This window comes from Erythrolamprus reginae, chromosome 6 (assembly GCF_031021105.1).
Source record: "Erythrolamprus reginae isolate rEryReg1 chromosome 6, rEryReg1.hap1, whole genome shotgun sequence".
NCBI lineage: Eukaryota > Metazoa > Chordata > Lepidosauria > Squamata > Dipsadidae > Erythrolamprus > Erythrolamprus reginae.
In genome coordinates this window covers 72,362,574-72,384,350 of record NC_091955.1, presented here as the reverse complement: position 1 = coordinate 72,384,350, position 21,777 = coordinate 72,362,574, and the positions used below count along the sequence as shown (strand labels likewise).

At 41.3% G+C, this 21,777-nt stretch overlaps 1 protein-coding gene across 1 annotated transcript in view; it reads right to left on the bottom strand.

The window, feature by feature from the left end:
• The window catches only part of SYN3 (synapsin III), a 213,934-nt gene that overhangs the window by 17,548 nt on the left and 174,609 nt on the right, over positions 1-21,777 (bottom strand). Inside the window, exons 7-9 of the mRNA XM_070756238.1 lie at positions 16,984-17,126; positions 12,299-12,373; positions 1,169-1,271 (exon numbers count right to left, since the gene is read on the bottom strand). Of these exons, the coding sequence (XP_070612339.1) occupies positions 1,169-1,271; positions 12,299-12,373; positions 16,984-17,126 (321 nt within the window). The remainder of the gene's footprint in view (positions 1-1,168; positions 1,272-12,298; positions 12,374-16,983; positions 17,127-21,777) is intronic.

Sequence of the window (21,777 nt, the reverse complement as noted above, 5' to 3'; positions counted from 1 at the left end):
CTTCCTAATTATATTGCAATAGATTGTATAAACCTGAGAATAGCCAATACCCTACTATTCTGATGCCAAGTGCCCAGTCTTCTATTAAATCAGGTGGAATAGGTGAAAAAGATATGCAAGCAAAGTGCTAAAATAACTGCATGTCTGTCTGAATGGGTTGCCATGCTTTGTAAAAAAAAATAATTTCGTATAGCATACATTTGCCAGGAGCTCTACATTGTTATGGGCTTTCCCATATGGGCTTTCCTAAATATGCCCATGTCACACCAACACTCCGCAGTCTGCATTGGTTGCCGATCAGTTTCCAGTCACAATTCAAAGTGTTGGTTATGACCTATAAAGCCCTTCATGGCACCGGACCAGATTATCTCAGGGACCGCCTTCTGCTGCACGAATCCCAGCGACCAGTTAGGTCCCACAGAGTGGGCCTTCTCCGGGTTCCGTTGACTAAACAATGTCGCTTGGCGGGACCCAGGGGAAGAGCCTTCTCTGTGGCGGCCCCGGCCCTCTGGAACCAACTCCCCCCAGAGATTAGAATTGCCCCACCCTCCTTGCCTTTCGTAAGCTTCTTAAAACCCACCTCTGCCGCCAGGTATGGGGGAACTGAGATACTCTTTCCCCCTAGGCCTTTACAATTTATGCATGGTATGTCTGTATGTATGTTTGGTTTTATAATAAGGGTTTTTAACTGTTTTAATATTGGATTGTTTATATGCTGTTTTTATTACTGTTGTTAGCCGCCCCGAGTCTACGGAGAGGGGCGGCATACAAATCCAATAAATAAATAAATAAAATAAATTGTTATGTTACAGAGCATCCTGACAGCCTAATTGCTAGTATGTTCAATTTTGCATTTGCACGCTTATCCATGATGAACCATGGGAGGTGAACTAGCTTGTACCAGCTAGCTAGTAGTATTCAGGTTGGTGACTTCTTCAGGGATCTCTTCCACTGATCTTACCTTGCATCCGAGCGGGTCCACCATCGCCCTCCATTCTCTTCACACCACAAGCTTTTCCCACTGGAGTAGTACCCATTTATTTACTCACAATAATGCTTTTTGAACTGCTGGGTGGATAGGACAAGAGCTAGAGGCAAGTGATGGGTTGCCATGTTGAACCTCTTTGTTTAAATGGTACTTACATTCTATTCATTCAGCTCTCCTCACCTCAATGATATAATCCTTGCCATCCTTGCTGTGAACAGCTTTGACTGCACAGATGTCAAGGCCACCAAACATCTCTGCAACAGAATCTGCCCAGAGTCGGTATCTGTCAAAACCAGATAAGATTATTATTTGTTTAAACTGTGATTTAAAAACAGGAAATATCAAACAAGCTTTTTATTTAGGGATGGCAATGTCCTTCACTTTTCACAAAATGGATAGCTTTATTTTACAATGGTTTTGTGCTAATAATACAAATGTTTTCTTAATTTTTTTCTGATTAAATCCATATTTGCAATGAAAATATTAATATATTGTACAACTTCTGCATTTTATATCCAACTGTCAACTGTACAGGAACAAGCATGCAATAAATGCACTCCAGGTTATCACTTGGTAGAATAGCATTGGAAGTGTTACAACAGATATCAAATGCCCTATTAATCTATGCCTGCAAAGATCAAAATTTTTGTAATGACCTTTTCTGTGACACTCAATGGAAGTATCAAATGGACTTTGAAAGTGCAAGGTAGAAAGATTTTTGACTTGTTTTAATTTTGATGTTAGAGAAAATTCAACATCAAAGCTACAGAATATAGAAACATAGAAGACTGACGGCAGAAAAAGACCTCATGGTCCATCTAGTCTGCCCTTATACTATTTCCTGTATTTTATCTTAGGATGGATATATGTTTATCCCAGGCATGTTTAAATTAAGTTACTGTGGATTTACCAACCACATCTGCTGGAAGTTTGTTCCAAGGATCTACTACTCTTTCAGTGAAATAATATTTCCTCACGTTGCTTTTGATCTTTCCCCCAACTAACTTCAGATTGTGTCCCCTTGTTCTTGTGTTCACTTTCCTATTAAAAACACTTCCCTCCTGAACCTTATTTAACCCTTTAACATATTTAAATGTTTCGATCATGTCCCCCCTTTTCCTTCTGTCCTCCAGACTATACAGATTGAGTTCATTAAGTCTTTCCTGATACGTTTTATGCTTAAGACCTTCCACCATTCTTGTAGCCCGTCTTTGGACCCGTTCAATTTTGTCAATATCTTTTTGTAGGTGAGGTCTCCAGAACTGAACACAGTATTCCAAATGTGGTCTCACCAGCGCTCTATATAAGTGGATCACAATCTCCCTCTTCCTGCTTGTTATACCTCTAGCTATGCAGCTAAGCATTCTACTTGCTTTTCCTACTGCCCGACCACACTGCTCACCCATTTTGAGACTGTCAGAAATCCCTACCCCTAAATCCTTCTCTTCTGAAGTTTTTGCTAACACAGAACTGCCAATGCAATACTCAGATTGAGGATTCCTTTTCCCCAAGTGCATTATTTTACATTTGGAAACATTAAATTGCAGTTTCCATTGCTTTGACCATTTATCTAGTAAAGCTAAATCATTTACCATATTACAGACCCCTCCAGGAATATCAACCCTATTGCACACTTTAGAGTCATCGGCAAATAGGCAAACCTTCCCTACCAAACCTTCCCCTATGTCACTCACAAACATATTAAAAAGAATAGGACCCAGAACGTGAATATCATGAAAAAAAAATATGTAAGGTTCAATTCTCACCAGCTCAAGGTTGACACAGCCTTCCAACCTTCCAAAGTTGGTAAACTAACGACACAGATTGTTGGGGGCAATATACTGACTCTGTAAACTGCTAAGAGAAGGCTGTAAAGCACTATGAAGTAGTATACAGTGATCTCTCGATTAGCGCGGGGGTTACGTTCCAAGACCTCCCGCGCTAATCGATTTCCGCGTTATAGTGGTGCGGAAGTAAAAAACACCATCTACGCATGCGCGCCATTTTTTTCATGGCCGCACATGCGCAGATGGTGGAGTTTGCGTGTGGGCGGCGGGGAAGACCAAGGGAAGGTTCCTTCAGCCGCCCAACAGCTGATCTGCTCCGCAGCGCGGAAGCAGCGAGGAGCCGAAGATGGGGTAAAGGCAAAGGGGAAACCCCATCTTCGGCTCCTCGCTGCTGCCGCGCTGCGGAGCGGATCAGGTGTTGGGCAGCTGAAGGAACCTTCCCTTGGTCTTCCCGCCGCCCAGGCAAAGGGGAAACCCCAAGATCGCTTGCCGCTTGCCGCTTGCCGCTTGCCGTATTGCAGCTTGGAGCCTTGCTTCGCCTCCTTCGCTACAATACGGCAAGCGGCAAGCGATCTTGGGGTTTCCCCTTTGCCTGGGCGGCGCTGGGGCCATGCGGAGCCGCTCATCTAGGGGGGCGTGGACCGGCAAGGTGCCCTCCGCTCTCTCTCTTTCTCTCCCTGTTACCGGTGTGGTATAAGAGAGAGAAAGAAAGAGAAAGGAGGGCGACTTGCCAGTCCACGCCCCCCAGGATGAGCGGCCCCGCATGGCCCCAGCGCCGGACTCCGCCGTTGCCTCCGCCCTTGTTCGGCTCTGCAGCTGAGAGGCCACGTCCACCCCCTCCTCGGTGTCCCCGGCACCCAGCGTCCCCACGCCGCCTCCACCTCCCGGTAATGCGCCCGACCTCTGCCTCTCTCTTTCTCTCTCATATACCACGCTGGCAACAGGGAGAGAAAGAGAGAGAGAACTAGCGCGGACTTATAGAAACATAGACACATAGAAGACTGATTATTATTTTGATTATTTTATTATTAATTATTTTTTAATTAATATTTTTTGAAAAACCGCGTTGCAGCGTTTCGCGCTAATCGAGACCGTGCTAATCGAGGGATCACTGTATAAGTCTAAGTGCTAAGTGCTACATTTTTTGAGAAAGCTGGACAAAGAATGACTTCTGTCCTTAGTTAATACTGAGTATTTTGACTAGATAATGTCCTATTTTGTGTCTTAATAGCAGGGGTGGGCTGCTGCCTGGATTTGGGGGGGGGACAGTGGGGAAGCGAAAATGGAGCTCCAACCCAGAGCATCCAATTTGCACCTAAAGTTGGTGAAAGAAACTGCAGGATGTCCTCTTTGGGCAGCCTCTGCGTTCTTCCCAAAAGCATTTAAAACCCCCAAAGCCGGCGATTCTGCTACAAACAAAAGTGTATAGGAAAAGTATAAGGTGATAAGATCTGGAATTAATCCTATGTGATCTGGGTTTCTGCCTCCCCCTCCTTTCCAAATGGCTATAGTATTCTCTAGAAACAGAGGTCTTCGTAGCTGGCTGGAGAATTGTGGGAGTTGAAATTCACATGTCTTAAAGTTGCCAAGTTTGGGGACCCTTACTCTAGAAAATAAAATGAATAATGCTTGAAACCTAATGTTTTGCCAGAAACCTTGATTTTGTTTGGTAATCGGCAGGAAGGAGGTTTAAGACTGTTATGTGGAATGGAGCATTTTGGGATGTTCACTTAGGCTGTGAAAGTAGCAAGGAACACGTTAGATTGTTGCCTTTGAATAAGTGATTGTTTTGTGAGTGGCCATTTTAACCATGAGGGCACCTTTATGACAACGCTCAAAATGTGCTTTCAAAATTCTAAGTGAGATGTTTCTGTCATTTCACTATTTTATAGCTGCTCACTTCTAGGGTGTGGGTGAATTCGATGACCTGCTTGTTTGAGTACATTGATATGAGTATTTATTTATTTTTATTTATTCATTTGTCCAATGCACAAATATATAGGAAGAAAAATAGACATGTAGTAATATATATAGGGGTAAAGTGAACCTAGAGGAGAGGATATATGAAAGAAAGAAAATATATATGATAAGTGAGAGAAAGGAAAGACAATTGGACAGGGGACGAAAGGCACACCAGTGCACTTATGTACGCCCCTTACTGGCCTCTTAGGAACCTGGAGAGGACAATCGTGGAGAGTCTAAGGGAGAAATGTTGGGCGTTAGGGGTTGACACAATTGTTTTGAGGCTCTTGAAAAATCTTTGGTGAAATCACATGATTGTCAAGCCACTCCCACCTGATCACATGGCCAGCAAGTGACTCCTACCCAGTCACATGACCATCAATCCACACCTACAAATAAGCACGGTAGTAACATTTTTGGTAGCCCTTCACTGCTTAATAGGTATGTTAATACTTACAAGTATATCAAGTAATAACGAATGTTCAATGAGCTCTTTTCTCTAATAAAGAAAAAAAGTTCCTGAAATGCCTATTCTTCCTGGGTTTTTTTAAAAGTATGACTAGCCCATGCAGCTCTTTCCCTACATAATCCTTATAAAACAGAATTTTAAAAGAATAGGGGCATGGTAGGCAGAAAAAAGAATTGCTAGTAAATTCCACTTTTGCTTTAGATGATAAGAATTTTTTTTGGTATCGCAACGGTTGTCTAAATGAAACATGCAAAATGAATTTTTAACTGCATTTTTCTATTCTCTTGAACTTTCAGCAAATTTCAAAAATTCCAAACATCTGTGGAGAAGATTACAAACCCAGGGTGGATAAAGAACATGGAATGTAATTCCTCATATGTCCAGACCATATGACAAAGGGGACTTTCCTTTCTTTTGTACACAATTGTAGCAAGGATCAGGGCTGCAGATATCTGAAGATGAACCATCACCATAGGAATCTTCCTGACTATTGTGTTCTTTAATGGACATAAAGTTTAAAGTGGCTGCATGTTTTGACATGCCGTCAGTCAGAATAATCCCTCATTTCCACCTGTGGTTGCTTATTCTTATGTCAATCACTGCCCAAAGCATAAAGGATCATAGAGGCCTTAATTCCTTGTTGCCCACATTGGACCACTAGATTAACAATAGAATAGAATTCTTTGTTGGCCAAGTGAGATTGGACACCGAAGGAATTTGTCTTTGGTGTATATGCTCTCAGTGTACATAAGGAGAATAAAATCAAGAATAAAAAAGATGCAACACTTAGTGACGGTCAAGATCACTAATAAACTATCAAATTGTACTAGCAAACAAATCAAAACAATATAAATTGAAAGATACAAGCAACATGGTTATAAGTGGAAAGAGACAGATACTAGTAAGGGAGAAAAGAGTAATAGTAATACAAATAGATGATTATGATTAAAAGAACACGGTAGCACTTGGGTGTCATTGGTTGCGGAACTCTGTCTTCCTAGTCCCTAAAATGTTCTTTGTTGATTGTAACCATAGGTAAAATTCTTTTGCTCTGCTGGGTGATAGCACCTAGGCAACCTTAGCTTAATTAATGCTAATTCATTCTAATTCTAATTAGACTTAATTAGAATTTGGTGAGAGGCACAATTCCTGAATTGTAAGCAAGACTGGAAATTAATAATAAAAAGCTTCAGAATACACTGAAAAACTACTTCTGTATCTTTTCCAAGAAAAGCACATGGACATGTCTGTCAAAGCAGGGTAAAAGGGGATCTCCATTTTACTTTGATTTCGGTGCAATTTAATTACTTTGTTACTGCCAACTGTTTTTATTCCTTTGGTTTCTTTATTTTACTTTTTTTTTTTGCAGTTTTCTACATTGCTTTTATTTCTGAGTTGTCAGTCATTTATAAAAGTGACACAAACAATGTATTGCTTTTGAAAACTGCCTATGAGCATTCTGTAGCCATGTCAAAATATCTAGTACATGGGAGGCCTATAAATAAAAAAAGTATTCTGTATTTCATCCTTTCTGTATTTAGGGGTATGCCAGCAGGCTGGGGGCCATTGAGCATCAGCACCCTGCTCCAGCCATATGTATAGTCGTGATGGAATGAATGATGGATGAATGTTTTTTCAATAATTGGGGTTTTTAGATTAGATTTAGATGAGTTTTAACATTTGGGTTTCTTACATGTTCTACTTGCATTTATTCTTGTTTTGTAAACTGCTCTGAGTTTACGGAGAAGGGCGGCCCAGAAATCCAAATAACAAATAATAAATAAATAAATACAGTGGTACCTCTACCTAAGAACGCCTCTACTTAAGAACTTTTCTAGATAAGAACTGGGTGCTCAAGATTTTTTTGCCTCTACTTAAAAACCATTTTCTACTTAAGAACCCGAGCCTGGAAAAATTTCCCAGGAAATTTGAGAGCAGCATGAAGGCCCAGCCAGTTTCCTGCCATTCCCCTTTTAATCCCTGCCATCTCGGGCTTTTCTGGGCTGCCAGAGGAGCCTTTCGGTGGCGCTTAAGGAGGCTTTGGCAGCCCAGAGCGAACGGAGTGTTTTCCTTTCTCTGGGTGCTTGGAGAGGGAATAAACCACTTCGTTGTGGTGACTCCCTCGCGCTACCTCCCATACATCTGGCACAAGGTTGCCTCCTGAAGGATCTGGGCGCAGAAAGGCAAAAGGGGGCGCTCACCACACCATCTTCCTTTGGCAGTGACTGTCCTCCTCCTCTTCTTCCTCCTCCTCCTTCCACCCAAATTTTGAGCTTTTATTTATTTCCTAATGAGTTTGCATGCATTATTTGCTTTTACATTGATTCCTATGGGAAAAATTGCTTCTACTTATGAACGTTTCTACTTAAGAACCTGGTCACCGAACGAATTAAGTTCTTAAGCAGAGATACCACTGTATGGCGGAAATCCGTGTCTAACGGAGAAATGGCTCATACTGATTTCTGATTGACACATCATCCTAACAGTGTTGTCATTGTAGTCACCCCTGCACTTCTAGAGCGAGGTGACAAAGCCTTGGGGAAAGGCAGAAACAATGGGGACAAAGGTGAAAATCTGAATACCTTTCTCGAAGAGAAACTCTAAAATTAGAATAAAGTATCATTGGTGAGCTAATTCTTTCCCACACTGGGTCTGTGTGAGGAGAAGGGGTACTAGGAATGTGCTGTTGACATTGGGGATTAACCTCATGAATCAGACAGGTTGTCCATGCTAATTCACAAGGAGCTTCATGGAAATCTAGGGCTGGAGGAAGGGAACAAAGTGACTCCTCATGAAAGAATGAACAAGAAGATGCTGGAAAGACAGCATACAACTTTCTAGGGTAAGGGTAGATAGGAAATAAGTCAACAGTCTCAAACAAGATCTGAATGCAATAGTAGTCGGACATAATAAGCCCATCCTGAATACTTCAGTACAACCGAAAAGAAAATCTCATGGTCATGTGGTCATCCAAGAAGTGCTGAATAGGAGTCTCTTCAAATACTTTAAAAATGAGATGTTCAAATTGTTCCGTAATCTATTCCACCACAAAATTTAAGGGAAGGTGGGGAAGAAGAGAATGCTAAATGAATTCATTCAGTCCAAAAGAGAAAGAGATCCCGTCACTTCTCCACCAGTAATCAGCACCCAGAGCATCATAGATTAACTCCAAGGTTAACTTCAGACTAACAATCAAGTAAGCAATAACCCAATGAAGAAACTGCAAAAGGACCATCAATAAACATACCAACCAAAGAATCTCTAACACCACCCTATCCACAGCGACAAGCAAGACACCAGCATATAAACTGACAGCAAACAGCATTCCTTATTAGCACTGATAATGTTACCTAGTTAGGGTAATTAAATATCTATCTATCTATCTATCTATCTATCTATCTATCTATCTATCTATCTATCTATCTATCTATCTATCTATCTATCTATCTATCTACCTACCTACCTACCTACCTACCTACCTACCTACCTTTCTATCTATCTATCTATCTATCTATCTATCTATCTATCTATCTATCTATCTATCTATCTATCTATCTATCTATCTATCAATCATCTATCATGCTGCCCAACTCCCGAAGGATTCTGGATGGCTTACAACAACAGCAACTTCAAAGTAACACTTTAAAAGGACAATTTAAAACTCATCAATAGTGTTGGGCGATTTGGGTTCATGCCAAACTTTGCAGTGTTTGGCATGCCGAAGTCGAACCTGAAGTTTTTTAAAAGTTTGGGTAAAGTTCGGGTTCGGGTTCGGCCAAACACTGAAAAATGCTGGCGCCCGGGAGGAGAGTGGGGAATCCCATTGTGGGATTTCCCACCTCCTTTTGCTTGCAGTGCCGCTGCGGCATCCTTTTCTGTAAAAATAAAAGGAAGCAAAAGGAGGTGGGGAATTCCCCAACTCCTTGTTTATTTTTACAGAAAAGGATGCCGCAGCGGCGCTGCTGCTGTTTGGGTTCGGGTCCGGGTAAAGTTCAGGTAAAGTTTGGGTTTGGGTAAAGTTTGGGTTTGGGTAATGTTCGGGTTTGGGTTCGGTGAACTCACCCGAACTTTATGGAAAAGTTCGGGTGAGTTCGCTGAACCCGAACTTCAACTTCATACAAGCCTTTTTTTGGCCAGATCTAAAAATGTTTCATTTGATCAAAGGCCCCAGGCCTGCTGGTAGAGCCAGGTCTTTACAGCTTTCCAGAAGGCCAGTAAGGTGGGGGCGGTATGGATCTCTGGAGGTAGTTGGTTCCAGAGAGTCGGTGCCACTACAGAGAAGGCCCTCCTCCATGGCCCTGCCAATCAGCACTGCTTAGCCAACAGGACCCAGAGAAGGCCAACCCTGTGGGCTCTCATTGGTTGCTGGGACCAATTTCAATCCTGAGCTACAAATATTCTCCTTTAATGAATTCATTCTGGCTAGCTTCAGTCCTGTCTAGGATCTGTAGGAAGTGAAACCTTCAAATTGATTTATGTCAGGATTCTTCATAGGATTTGTTTAAAATTAAGCTAAAGAGCTAACATAGCATCATAAGTGGTCAATAGGAGGCTGATTATTTATATTAGTTATTTATATTTATATTGATTGTTTCCTGATTGCTTATTTGTACCCTATGACAATCATTAAGTGTTGTACTCATGATTCTTGACAAATGTATCTTTTCTTTTATGTACACTGACAGCATATGCACCAAGACAAATTCCTTGTGTGTCCAATCACACTTGGCCAATAAAGAATTCTGTTCTGTTCTGTTCTATTCTTCTATTCTATTCTATTCTATTCTATTCTATTCTATTCTATCAATTACTTGTGTTTTGCATTCATATTATAATACTGTATGTGGGTTACCAAGATTTAGCTGAGCCCAATGAGATTCATGTGTCTCACATATTTCATTAAATAGTACTTGAAAGTATAATATTAATACAACACCTTTCAAAAATTGCTACACACTTCAAGTTAATTATGATCAGATATCATCTTTTACAGACTTGCCTTTGAATGTGTACAGAAGACATTGCCTTATGTTGCCCTATTGAATGCAATATTATATACACTGTTAGGCAAGTATATACACATAGAGGTCTTCTATTTTAAGACAGTCAAGTTTTAACCTAGGACAGTGATGGGAAATCTATGGAACGGCTGCCACAGGTGGCACACAGAGCCATATCTGCTGGAATGCGAGCCATTGCCCTAGCTCAGCTCCAATGTGCATGCGTGTGCCGGCCAGCTGATTTTTGGCTCGCACAGAGGCTCTGGGAGGACATTTTTGGCTTCCATAGAGCCTCTGGGGGGATGGGGGAGGCCATTTTTATTCTTCCTCGGCTCCAGAGAAGCATTTGGAGCCTGGGGAGGGCAAAATACAAACCCACTGGGCCCACCAGAAGTTGGGAAACTGGCCGTTTCCGGCCTCCAGAGGGCCTCCAGAGGGCGGGGGAACCTTTTTTTTGCCCTCCCCAAGCATTGACACACATTGAAGAGAATAGATACATAGTAATATAACTAAAGAAACGAATAGAAGAAAATATATAAAAGTATAGGTGAACAAATTTGAAATGAAGAAAAGATAAATGAGATAAGGAGAGACAATTGGACAGGGGACGGAAGGCACACTGGTGCCCTTATGCACGCCCCTTACTGACCTCTAAGGAACCTGGAGAGGTCAATCATGGATAGTCTAAGGGAAAAATGTTGGGGGTTAGGGGTTGACACTACTGAGTCAGGTAATGAGTTCCATGCTTCGACAACTCGGTTGCTGAAGTCATATTTTTTACAGTCAAGTTTGGAGCGGTTAATATTAAGTTTGAATCTGTTGCGTGCTCTTGTGTTGTTGCGATTGAAGCTGAAGTAGTCATTGATAGGTAGGATGTTGCAGCATATGATCTTGTGGCAATACTTAGATCAGGTTCACCATCACCGACCTAGGACCTTCTGTGTGCAAATAGGTGCTCTATTACTTTGCCATAATGTGTAATAAAATATACAAAAGTGTTTGTCACAGGTACAAATTTCAGACACCCACATGTTTGAAAATTCAAAACAATGTTCTTTATAATGAAAATTCACTTAAACCAAGCCCTCTTTTTGTATAGCAAAGAGCACTCGTCTCCAAACAAACTGGTAATTGGTACAAGTCCCTTATCAGTTCTGTGATACTTAGCTTGCAGCTGTGAGGCAATTCACAGTCCTTCTTCTTTCACAAAGTGAAACACACTTTGCTCTGATTTAGTTTCAAAGCGGGGAAAAATCAGCACACAAAAGGTCAAATGCAGCAAAGCAGGCACGAAACACAACGATCAGATAATCCTCCACAATGGCCAAACCCACAGGCTGCTATTTATAGCAGCCTCACTAATTACCACAGCCCCACCCAACCACAGGTGGCCTTATTTTCTTTGATAATAATCTCTCAGTTGTTGTTGCCTATGCATCACTCTCCGCATGTGTGGCTGTATTATTAACTCTTGTTCTGAATCCAAGGAGGAGCTAGATAATTGATCTCCTTCTGAGCTGTCTGCCACAGTCTCCTCCTCCCTGTCACTCATGTCTTCTTGGTCAGAGGAGCCTTCATCAGCAGATTCCACTGGGGAGCAAAACAGGCCTGCAGCACGTGGATGTCTCCCCCACATCCACAGTCCTTGGGGCAGGAAGCTGGGCCAGAGCTAACCACAACACAAAAGAATGTAGGAAACACGTATAGCAACCCGACTGTAGGCCGAATAGTTCTGTGGAGAAAATGTTGGTACAGGAAACCTGCCTTGACTGGAAATGGAAAAGCTCAGGCATATTCTTTCAGCCTGCCTCTCACTCTGCCTTCTTGGCACAACGATTCTAGGCTGAATAGAAGATATCGCCCCACTGTGCTCTGTCGCTCCAGATAAAGAAAGCCACATTAGAGTTAAGCGGTTAAATGAGAAGGAGGAGAAGCAGAAAGCAGCAGGTGCCATGTTTTAATGTTCAAGAACGCAAATTGGGTTTCTGCACCACTGCTGGCTCTTTGAGACAATACTTAATGCAGTTTTAAGCCTATCAGACGCACCCCAAAGATTGTAGGTTAGTCATAGTAGTAATTTCTATTAAATTACCTCTCAGTCATGGCGATCTGTTCCAACATGGCAGAACCTGTGTTTGCTTTCCAGTTTCCAGAGATCGATGTCCTCCTGGGAAAAACAAACAAGCCATGTGAGAACAATCAATGCTTCCCTAACATTGTAATTCCTCTCCAAACCGAACAAAGGAAGGGAGAAATGAAGGAAGCAGGACAGACGGAGTTGGCACAGAATTCTCTCAGAGCCCTGCTGTCTTCAAAGCTTTCAAATGGTCGCTGATGATTCAGTCAATGCGTAACACCACCCATAAGCTGGAAATGGCCCTCTAAATGCTGGCAACCTCCCACGTAGTTACATCTTTATCCAAATCCTGGTTGGGTGTTCTTATATCAGCCTTATGAACTCTTTTTTGCAGGGCATTGTACAGTAGAAACGACTGTGAAAAGGCTGTGGAATAATTAACCTTGCCCGCTGTAGTATAGAATTTAAACTGCTCGCGAGGTTCTGTGCCAGAAAAGCCAAGCAAAAGCTTCCCACAGAAATCAGTGAGCTTTAGAATTGGTCTTAAAAAGAGGGAGATGATAGGATAAAAAGCTAAACCAGCGGCTTTCATTGAGGTCTGCTTCCTATTGTGATAGAAATACAGCTATCTCTTCTGACGGAGATTGAATGGCGCTAAAAAAAAAACACCCACTGGTTTTCTCCCACTGATTCCTCAAGTGGTATTAAAGGACTCAAGTCTTTATTTCTTGTAACCGGTTATTAATGCCTGTGCTTGCTGGTAGTGCCGCTGGCAGAATTGGACTTCTGAAATTGCATTTAGAGTGTAACATCCACAAAATTGGCCAGCGGAATGATCAGATACTATAAACGTCAACTGTCACAGGCTCTTGATGCGCATCATTAGAAGGGTATGAGAACATAGTCGTCTGCTGAAAAGTGGAACATTTTGAAACTAATATTCAGAATTTTAATTTCAATATCGGTCATGGGACCAGCTTGGAGCACATCACTTGTTACAGTGATACAAATACTTTTTTTCCCACATGCTGGAAAAGAACTAGCTATAAGATACAATTTCATTACATTTTAAATGATGCTTGGGTTAGACCAACACAATGTGGTTTAATTCTTACAGCAAAGACTAAGCAAGATATATAGAGAGAAGTTCCTTCAAATACATGACTATTCAGTTCAGAAAACTGTATATTGAGAAGCTAAGGAAGTGCTAATCTTTCTGGACTTTTAAAATCATTTCAGATTGAGAGCTGAATCTACATTTCAATTTTGGTTGATGTCTCCTACTTGTGCAGTCTTAACTTTTGTAAGTTAGCATTTCTTGTGCCATCAGAAAAGATGGCATCACTTAAACAGAAATTTAGCTCATTATACAGAGTGCGTTCCAGAAGTAATGCAATTGAATTTCCCATGCTGCTCCTATTGGTCGGAGTAGGACCGAAACACTTGGAGTAGGTGGGGGGGATGCTAAGCTTTTCTGTGAAACCGGTCTCAGTGCTCTTCAAACTGTGGAAGTGGCAGGACGTTAGTTATTGTAAACCTCTGTGCGCCGACCGTGTCATAAAAAAATGGAATGGAAATTTCAAGTGAACTTTTGCAACGTATAGAAACTGAACCTGATTATTTGGACAATGTCATCACTGGTGATGAAACCTAGGTTTTTGAACACGACCCAGAAACAAAACGCTAAAGCTGGCACACGGACCAGTCCCCCAAGCCACAAAAAGGCAAGAATGAACAAATCAAAAGTGAAAACAATGCTCATTGTCTTTTTCGACAGTAAAGGAGTGGTCCATAAGGAGTTTGTTCTTCAAGGACAGACAGTTAACGCTGCCTACTACGTGGATGTGCTGGAAAGACTCTGAAAAAGGGACATCAGGATGAGAAAAGACATCTCCGCTACCTGACAACTCCATCACGACAATGCACCTTGCCACAACGCGCTATGAGTCCACGAGTTCCTGGCCAAACACCAAGTACCAAGGCTGGCTCCCCCCGGTATAGTCCTGACATCGCCCCAACAGACTTTTTTTTGTTCCCTCGGATTAAGGCAGCCCTGAAAGGAACCCATTTTTCATCCACAGAAGTGATCCAATCAGCCGTGATGAAGACGTTGCGAGAGGTCCCTGAAAACGCCTTCCAGGGCGCGCACCAGTCATGGCAGAGTTGCCGGGAAAAAATGCGTAGAGGCCCAAGGAAAGTATTTTAGAGAATTTTAAGTGTTTGTGCAAATCTGTTCAATAAATTACTTTAAAAAATAATTGCATTACTTTTGGAACGCACCCTGTATGTTGTCTATATACATTTTGTATCACACAGAAAAGTCATAATTTACTAAGATGCATGTTGATGGCTTCAAGAAGAGGCAACATTGGCAATATTACTGATATTATGGATGATATCAGAATGGGAAGTATAATCAACAATTGAAGTTTGACTAAATTAAAAAAAAATAGTATCCATGCATATAATATATTACATAGCAAGGCAAATGTAAACATTAGAGCACATTTTAAAAGGAAAAGAATTGATTAAAAAACTGAAGTTAGAAATGCATAAAAAATTGAATTGTATAAATATTGAATATCAGTCAGGCTAGATATGAGAAGTTGTAAAGTAAATATTTACTCAGTAATGCTTTTAGCAGATTTCACCCCCTTTTCTCTTTTTACTTGGTATGATTTATCTTTAAATAATAAATAATGGAGATTTTGGCATTTAACTCAGACATTTAAAAAGAAACTTATAATCCTTTTCCTTTTTGTTAAAATCAACTCAGTACATTTTGCTTTTGATCCCTTATAAACAATATATTGAGCACCAATTACACAATTTTTCAGTCACTCCGTCCATCTACCAATTCAATGTTTGCTCTATTTTCTTCTTCTTTTCTCTATTTAGTTCTTTAGTTTTTTCAAAAAAATATTAATAAAAGAGAAACATGCATTTTTTTCAAAGAAATAAAAATGTGTACCTTTTTACTTCGTTTCTCTCACTTAGCCACTTATGCTGATATTGGTAAATCATGTAAAACAGTTTCTTACTTTCTTTCCTCCTTTGGGGGGGGGGGCAACGAGGGGCCTCTGTGGCTCTTCTTGGATTGGCCTCTTTCTTTCCTTCTTTCTTTCTTTCTTTCTATCTATCTTTCTTTCTTCTTTCTCTCTCTCTCTCTTTTTCTTTCTTTCTTTCTTTTCTTCCTTCCTTCCTTCCTTTTCCCTTCCTCCATCACCCTCTTTCTTTCTTTCCTTCTTTCCTTCCTTCCTTCCTTCCTTCCTTTTTTCTTTTTCTCTCTCCCTTTCTTTCTCCTTCCTTCCTTCCTTTGTCTCTCTCTCTTTCCTTCCTTCCTTCCTTCCTTCCTTTCTCTCCTCTCCCTCCCTCCCTTCCTCCATTTCTCTCTTTCCTTCCTTCCATCCTTCTTTCCTCCCTCCCTCCTTTCCCTCTCCCCCCTCTTTTTCTTTTACTCATCAAATGATTTTCTGATATGCTACTGATTTTATTTATTTATTTAATTTATTTATTACTTAGATTTGTATGCCGCCCCTGTCCGAAGACTCGGGGCGGCTCACAACACGTGGAAACAAATCATAAATAATCTAAACAGATTTAAAATATTTAACGATTTAAAAAAGACCCCATATACTAACAGACATACACTCAGGCATACCATATATAAATTAAACATGCCCAGGGGAAGATGTTTCAGTTCCCCCATGCCTGACGGCAAAGGTGGGTTTTAAGGAGTTTTCGGAAGGCAGGAAGAGTAGGGGCAGTCCTAATCTCTGGGGGGAGTTGGTTCCAGAGGGCTGGTGCCGCCACAGAGAAGGCTCTTCCCCTGGGGCCCGCCAACCGACATTGTTTAGTTGACGGGACCCGGAGAAGGCCCACTCTGATGACAAAATGTCTTACATTCTGCTTGACAAAGGTTCTTTGTAACACAATACATTTTGAAAAATATTATATTGTAAACCATTGAACAAACCATAGCATTTGGGAGTGTGCTCTAAGAATGATACAATTCTAACAAGGATTAGTTGTGGTTAAATCCTATGGGTTGTGAATTTTGCTTTTCCTGTTATATTTGAGTCCCTAGTCTTAATTATTAGTCACCACCCATTACAAAATGGCTTGTTATCCACATGCCTAGTAACAGGCTGTTGCTATTTATCTAGTCCAGTACTGAGCCCAATAGTTTTCAGTTGCCATTTTCTCTAACCTTCAGCAACCTGCAAGCTATTGTCCTCCACATATGTTGGGTTTGAAATTCTAGAGTTACATCTCTCACATCTGGAGAGTACCAAATCCACTGTTGGTTGCCGAATCCTTCTTTTAATAGACCTTCCAACATGTCTTTTTTATTCTATATGCTGCTGAACAGCAAAGCAACCACAACATGTGGGGATTTCTTTAACTTGTGATTCAGAATCCTGTTAAGACAATATGTTTGGCAGATGCCTAATGCCTCACCAGAAGGGAATGCATTATATCAAAGTTATTATTTCTCTTTTCATTTAACATACATTACTTTTCTTGGCTAGCCCTTAAAACAAGAGAAGAATGCAATATTTACAATGTAACATGGGTTTAGAATTCTAACATTTCTTTGGTTACTACTTTTGTTTTCAATTGAGAACAAAATCTTTTCAACGTAGTCTTTTCAACATAGATTTTTCAACATACTCACAATATCTGTAAAAGAAACTCACATGTAAGCTTTGTAATTGTTGCCAATTTTCTGGATTCGGATGTCGTATTTGGAGTCAACAAAAGTCTCTGTCGTGACATACGTTTTGGCCATAGCTACCACACTTACAATGTCTTGGAAATCGTGCTGGTTCTCAATTTTCACCTACAATTGATAAAGATCCAAAACAGAACAAATGAAAAATAGTGCAGTCAGTCAGAGATTATTAGAAATTGCTTCATTGCACTGCTGCTGTTCGGGTTTGGGTTCGGCGAACTCACCCGAACTTCACGGCAAAGTTTGGGTGAGTTCACTGAACCCGAACTTCGTTGGGTTCACCCAACACTAGCTAGCAGGCATCCCTGAAGCCTCCTGGGACTAAAAAGGAATGGGGAATGCAGCACCCCTCTACACATTTTTGGTCCCAGGAGGTTCAGGGATGCTTATTAGCACCAAAATGGGCTTGCAGGGGGGTCACCTGTGCATGCCTGAGGGCTGGCAGGAGCATGGGGGGTCACCCATGCATGCATGGGGGACCTCTGCAGGGCAGAATTGCATGGGGGGGGCAGTAATGGGCAGCCAAAAGTTTTACTGCCACACTGTGGGTGTGGCTTATTTGGTGGGTGTGGCTTAATGGCCATGTGACTGGGTAGGAGGGGCTTGCCGGCCATGTGATCAGATGGGAGTGGTTTGAACGATCATCATTGTTCAAGTGAACTGTTAAGTCCCTGACTTACAACCTTACCAGTGTCACTTTCTGCGGTGACAATTTGCTTCGCGTTTTCTATAATCTCCTTCCTGGGTCGCCCTCATGCCTCAGGCTAGGCGAACGGGTGCTGCCAGAAGCATAAATGCTGCCAGCGCTGCTTCCACCCACGCCTTCTGCTTGCACTTCAGGCGGGAGGTGGCCGCGTAAGGTTGGAGGGGAGCCGGGCAGGAGAGAAGGAAGCTCGTCCGAAGCCAGGAAGGAGGAAAGAGGAAAAAAGCAAGGAGTGCAGATGCAGCAGCAGCAGCAGGGGAAAAAAAGAGAATTGAGCTGAGACCAGTAATCCAGGAAGTGACAGCTGCCGATCAGCTGGAGCTGCGCACACATCTTCATTTCTGCTGGTAGAACTCCGTTCCACCCTGTTCTGCCTGCTGCCCACCCCTGGGGGGGGGGGAGCAGCATGCACACACATGCTGTCACACCCAAGGAAAACCTCACTGCTCTAGGTTTAGGACCAGAAAGTCTTATTGGATCTTATCCGGACTGCTTCGTTACCAAGCCTTGTTTGCTTGTCCCTGACTTTACAGGGAAGGGTGCTTTTTGAGAGCTGCATGACAAAGAGAAATGAACAAATATTTTTCTGGCATGGAGCAGACCCATGTTGCTTCTGCCTGTTTGTGCAGCTGCTGGAGATATAGAATGTCTATGTGGAAGAGAAAGCAACTCTGCTGCCATTTTTAACTTTTACCATTGTAAATATATCATGGAATTGTAGAAATTCTGCTAACATCCCCTCCCACCCCAAATCAGCGACAAACTGTTTATAATTTTAACAAGGTGTGTGACATTTGCAAAAATTATACTATTGACTGCATTACTATTAACTTTCGATAATCCACAAGTCTTAAAGTGGACAAGGTTGGAGACCCCTGATATAGAGGCTCTATGAAACATTAGTTGGAGATCAACTTTATTTGTGTCAAAACTTTGATTCAATTTTCTTTCTTCTGGAATGCTGATCCCCTTCTTCCCCCTTTAAATTGGTAGTCCAAATAAATATAAAAGGGAAAAAAGTGGCATGCTTGACTATAGTTTGATTCTTTCATCTCAGTGAAAACTATTCATGCAGATGCAAATGTATAGTTTAAATCTGTTAACATAAAATCATTTGACATTCTGAGTGGGTTTTTTTTTCTGTGATTGTTAAAGCAGCGTGACAATATATTTTGTTATCACTCAAGGATGTAACCTATTAATCCTGAAACTGCCCTCCAATTGTATTGGGATTTTAACTGCCCTCCAATTGTATTGGGATTTTAACTTCCAGAATTCTAAATGTTAGCATGTATCATGGAAGTCCAAATTCATTTGGAAACCTTCAGATTGAGGAAAGCAGATAAAATTTGAAGCCCATTTATCTGTCTACAGTAACATAAAGTTAAAAAAAACTTGCTGAATTTACACATAGCTTTCTTGGCAAGCCAAAAACAGTTGGAAACAGGATAATTACTGCACATTTCAGAAATTCTTTAATTTGGATTACTGCACTCAGTAGGACGTTGACTTGGATTTCATGGTTTAAATGGCCTTTCCCAATCTATAGATTTTTATTAAAAGATGAGGGACGGAAGTTATTACACAGCCTAGAACCATGATGGTGAACCTATGGCATGTGTGCCACAGATGGCATGCACAGCCATATCTGCTGGCATGTGAGCCATTACTGTAGCTCAGCTCCAAAACACATGTGTGCACACCGGCCAGCTGATTTTCAGCTTGCACGGAGACTCTGAGAGGGCATTTCCAGCCTCCAGAGGGCCTCCAGGGGGTTTTCTCAGGAAAGCCTCTGAAGCCTGGGGAAGGTGAAAAATGATCCTATGTAGCGTCTGCTCCGGCAATCTCACACTACTCACAAGAGCCTACAAAACTTTTGCTAGACCCATCCTTGAATACAGCTCATCTGTCTGGAACCCATACCACATCTCGGACATCAACACCCTTGAAAACGTCCAAAGATACTTCACCAGAAGAGCCCTTCACTCCTCCACTCGAAACAGAATACCCTACGAAAGCAGACTATCACTCCTAGGTCTAGAAAGCTTAGAACTACGTCGCCTAAAACACGATTTAAGTATTGCCCACAAGATCATATGCTGCAACCTCCTACTTAAGCTTCAACCGCAACAACACAAGAGCACGCAACAGATTCAAACTTAATATTAACTGCTCCAAACTTGACTGTAAAAAATATGACTTTAACAATCGAGTTGTCGAAGTGTGGAACTCATTACCGGACTCAATAGTGTCAACCCCTAACCCCCAACATTTCTCCCTTAGACTATCCACGATTGACCTCTCCAGGTTCCTAAGAGGTCAGTAAGGGGTGTACATAAGTGCACTGGTGTGCCTTTCATCCCCTGTCCAATTGTCTTTCCTTTATCTCATATATCAGATATCTTTTCTTCCTTTCATATATCTTCTCGTCTATTTTTACATATTATCTTTATATATATTACTTCATGTCTATTCTCTTCTATATGTATTGTGTATTGGACGAATGAATAATTAAAAAATAATAATACTAAAAAAATACTATGCCCATCAGAAGTCGGAAAATGGGTGAGTGGGGGGGTCAGGAATGGGGCAGCATAGAAGGGGTCATGTGCACATGTGTAGGGGAATGGGGCTCATGGGGGGCATTGAATTATGGGTGTGGGCACATGCACATGTGCAATAATGCATGTACTTGTGTTTTCGGCACCTGAGGAAAAAAAGGTTTGCCATCACTGGCCTAGAAGCTCCCTGATTACTCTTTCCAGAACAATTTTGCTATTTGGGAGTATTGTGCCACAATGATTGGAACTCAACTAATCTAATCTCTGAAACTTCCAGCAAGGGCAGACTTTCATGGTTTCCCTTTCTTTTGAAAGATAGGCACCGTGGTGGTGCAGTGGTTAGAATGCAGTATTGCAGGCTAATTCTGCTGCCTGCCAGCAGCTTGATCCCGATTGGCTCAAGATTGACTCAACTTTTCATCCGTCTGAGATCAGTAAAATTGTTCTGCCTGACTGGCTCAGGCAATGCGTAATAGTCCAAGGAAAAGAAATCAAACACACATGTGCTCTGCTAATCAGCAAACTTGTATTAATTTTTATTTTTATTTTGATATTATTATTATTATTATTATTATTATTATTATTATTATTGTTATATCAACATCATGACTCATAGTGTCCATTGCCTAATCTATCAACATGCCAACTGCAGGTACTTGTGCAATGTGTAGGCAACTGCTGATGAACAGTGCATGTACAATGGGATATCTTTATGTTGAAGTGAGAAGCTTGGATAAAAGTACCCATATTTCAGAGCTGGGAAAGGAAAATTCAGTAGAAGCCAAAAGCTCATTTTAAAACTGAGTATTAAAAAAAAAATCCTGAAAAAAATCAAGGCAGAAGACAATGAAAGATCAGCCCTATCTGTGGCTCAGGAAAGTGAGTTCATGTGTTGCTCATGGCTTTATTTCCTAGGTCACTGTCAATGTTTTCCCCTTCAATCCCATTAACATTTTTTGGGAGGGGGAAACTTAATTAGGTTATAAAAATGAAAAGTGAAAGTATATCTGGAGTACAGATGTATACTTTGGAACTTTTCAAATAGGAGGAAATGGAAATTTAAAGAGTGGGTTTGCTTCCATGGAAAACAGTTGTATTGTTTTTTTATTTTGATCTCATAAATCTTGGGTTATATATTCAGTTTGGGTGCTCCTAATTTGGTGTTCAATAAATACATTTCTGAACTTTGTGTTACCCAGTGTATTTTGGATTGGAACCACTACGGCTGAAATTATGAAACTGATTTAAAATTTGATGGATCTTTTCCATTTCTCAGAATATAAGCAGTCCTATATTAAAATTAGCTGATACCCATGCTTCACTACAAAAAAAAAGACACTTAAAACTTGATTATTGAAATGGATGTCCAAGTGCTGCCACTATGTTGGTTTGAGGCAGGCAGGATTCCCTTGGGTACCGTTTGTTGGGGGTGCCTTCTCTTTCTGCTCAAGATCCCCATGTACAATTGATGGGCCACTGTGTGACACAGAATGCT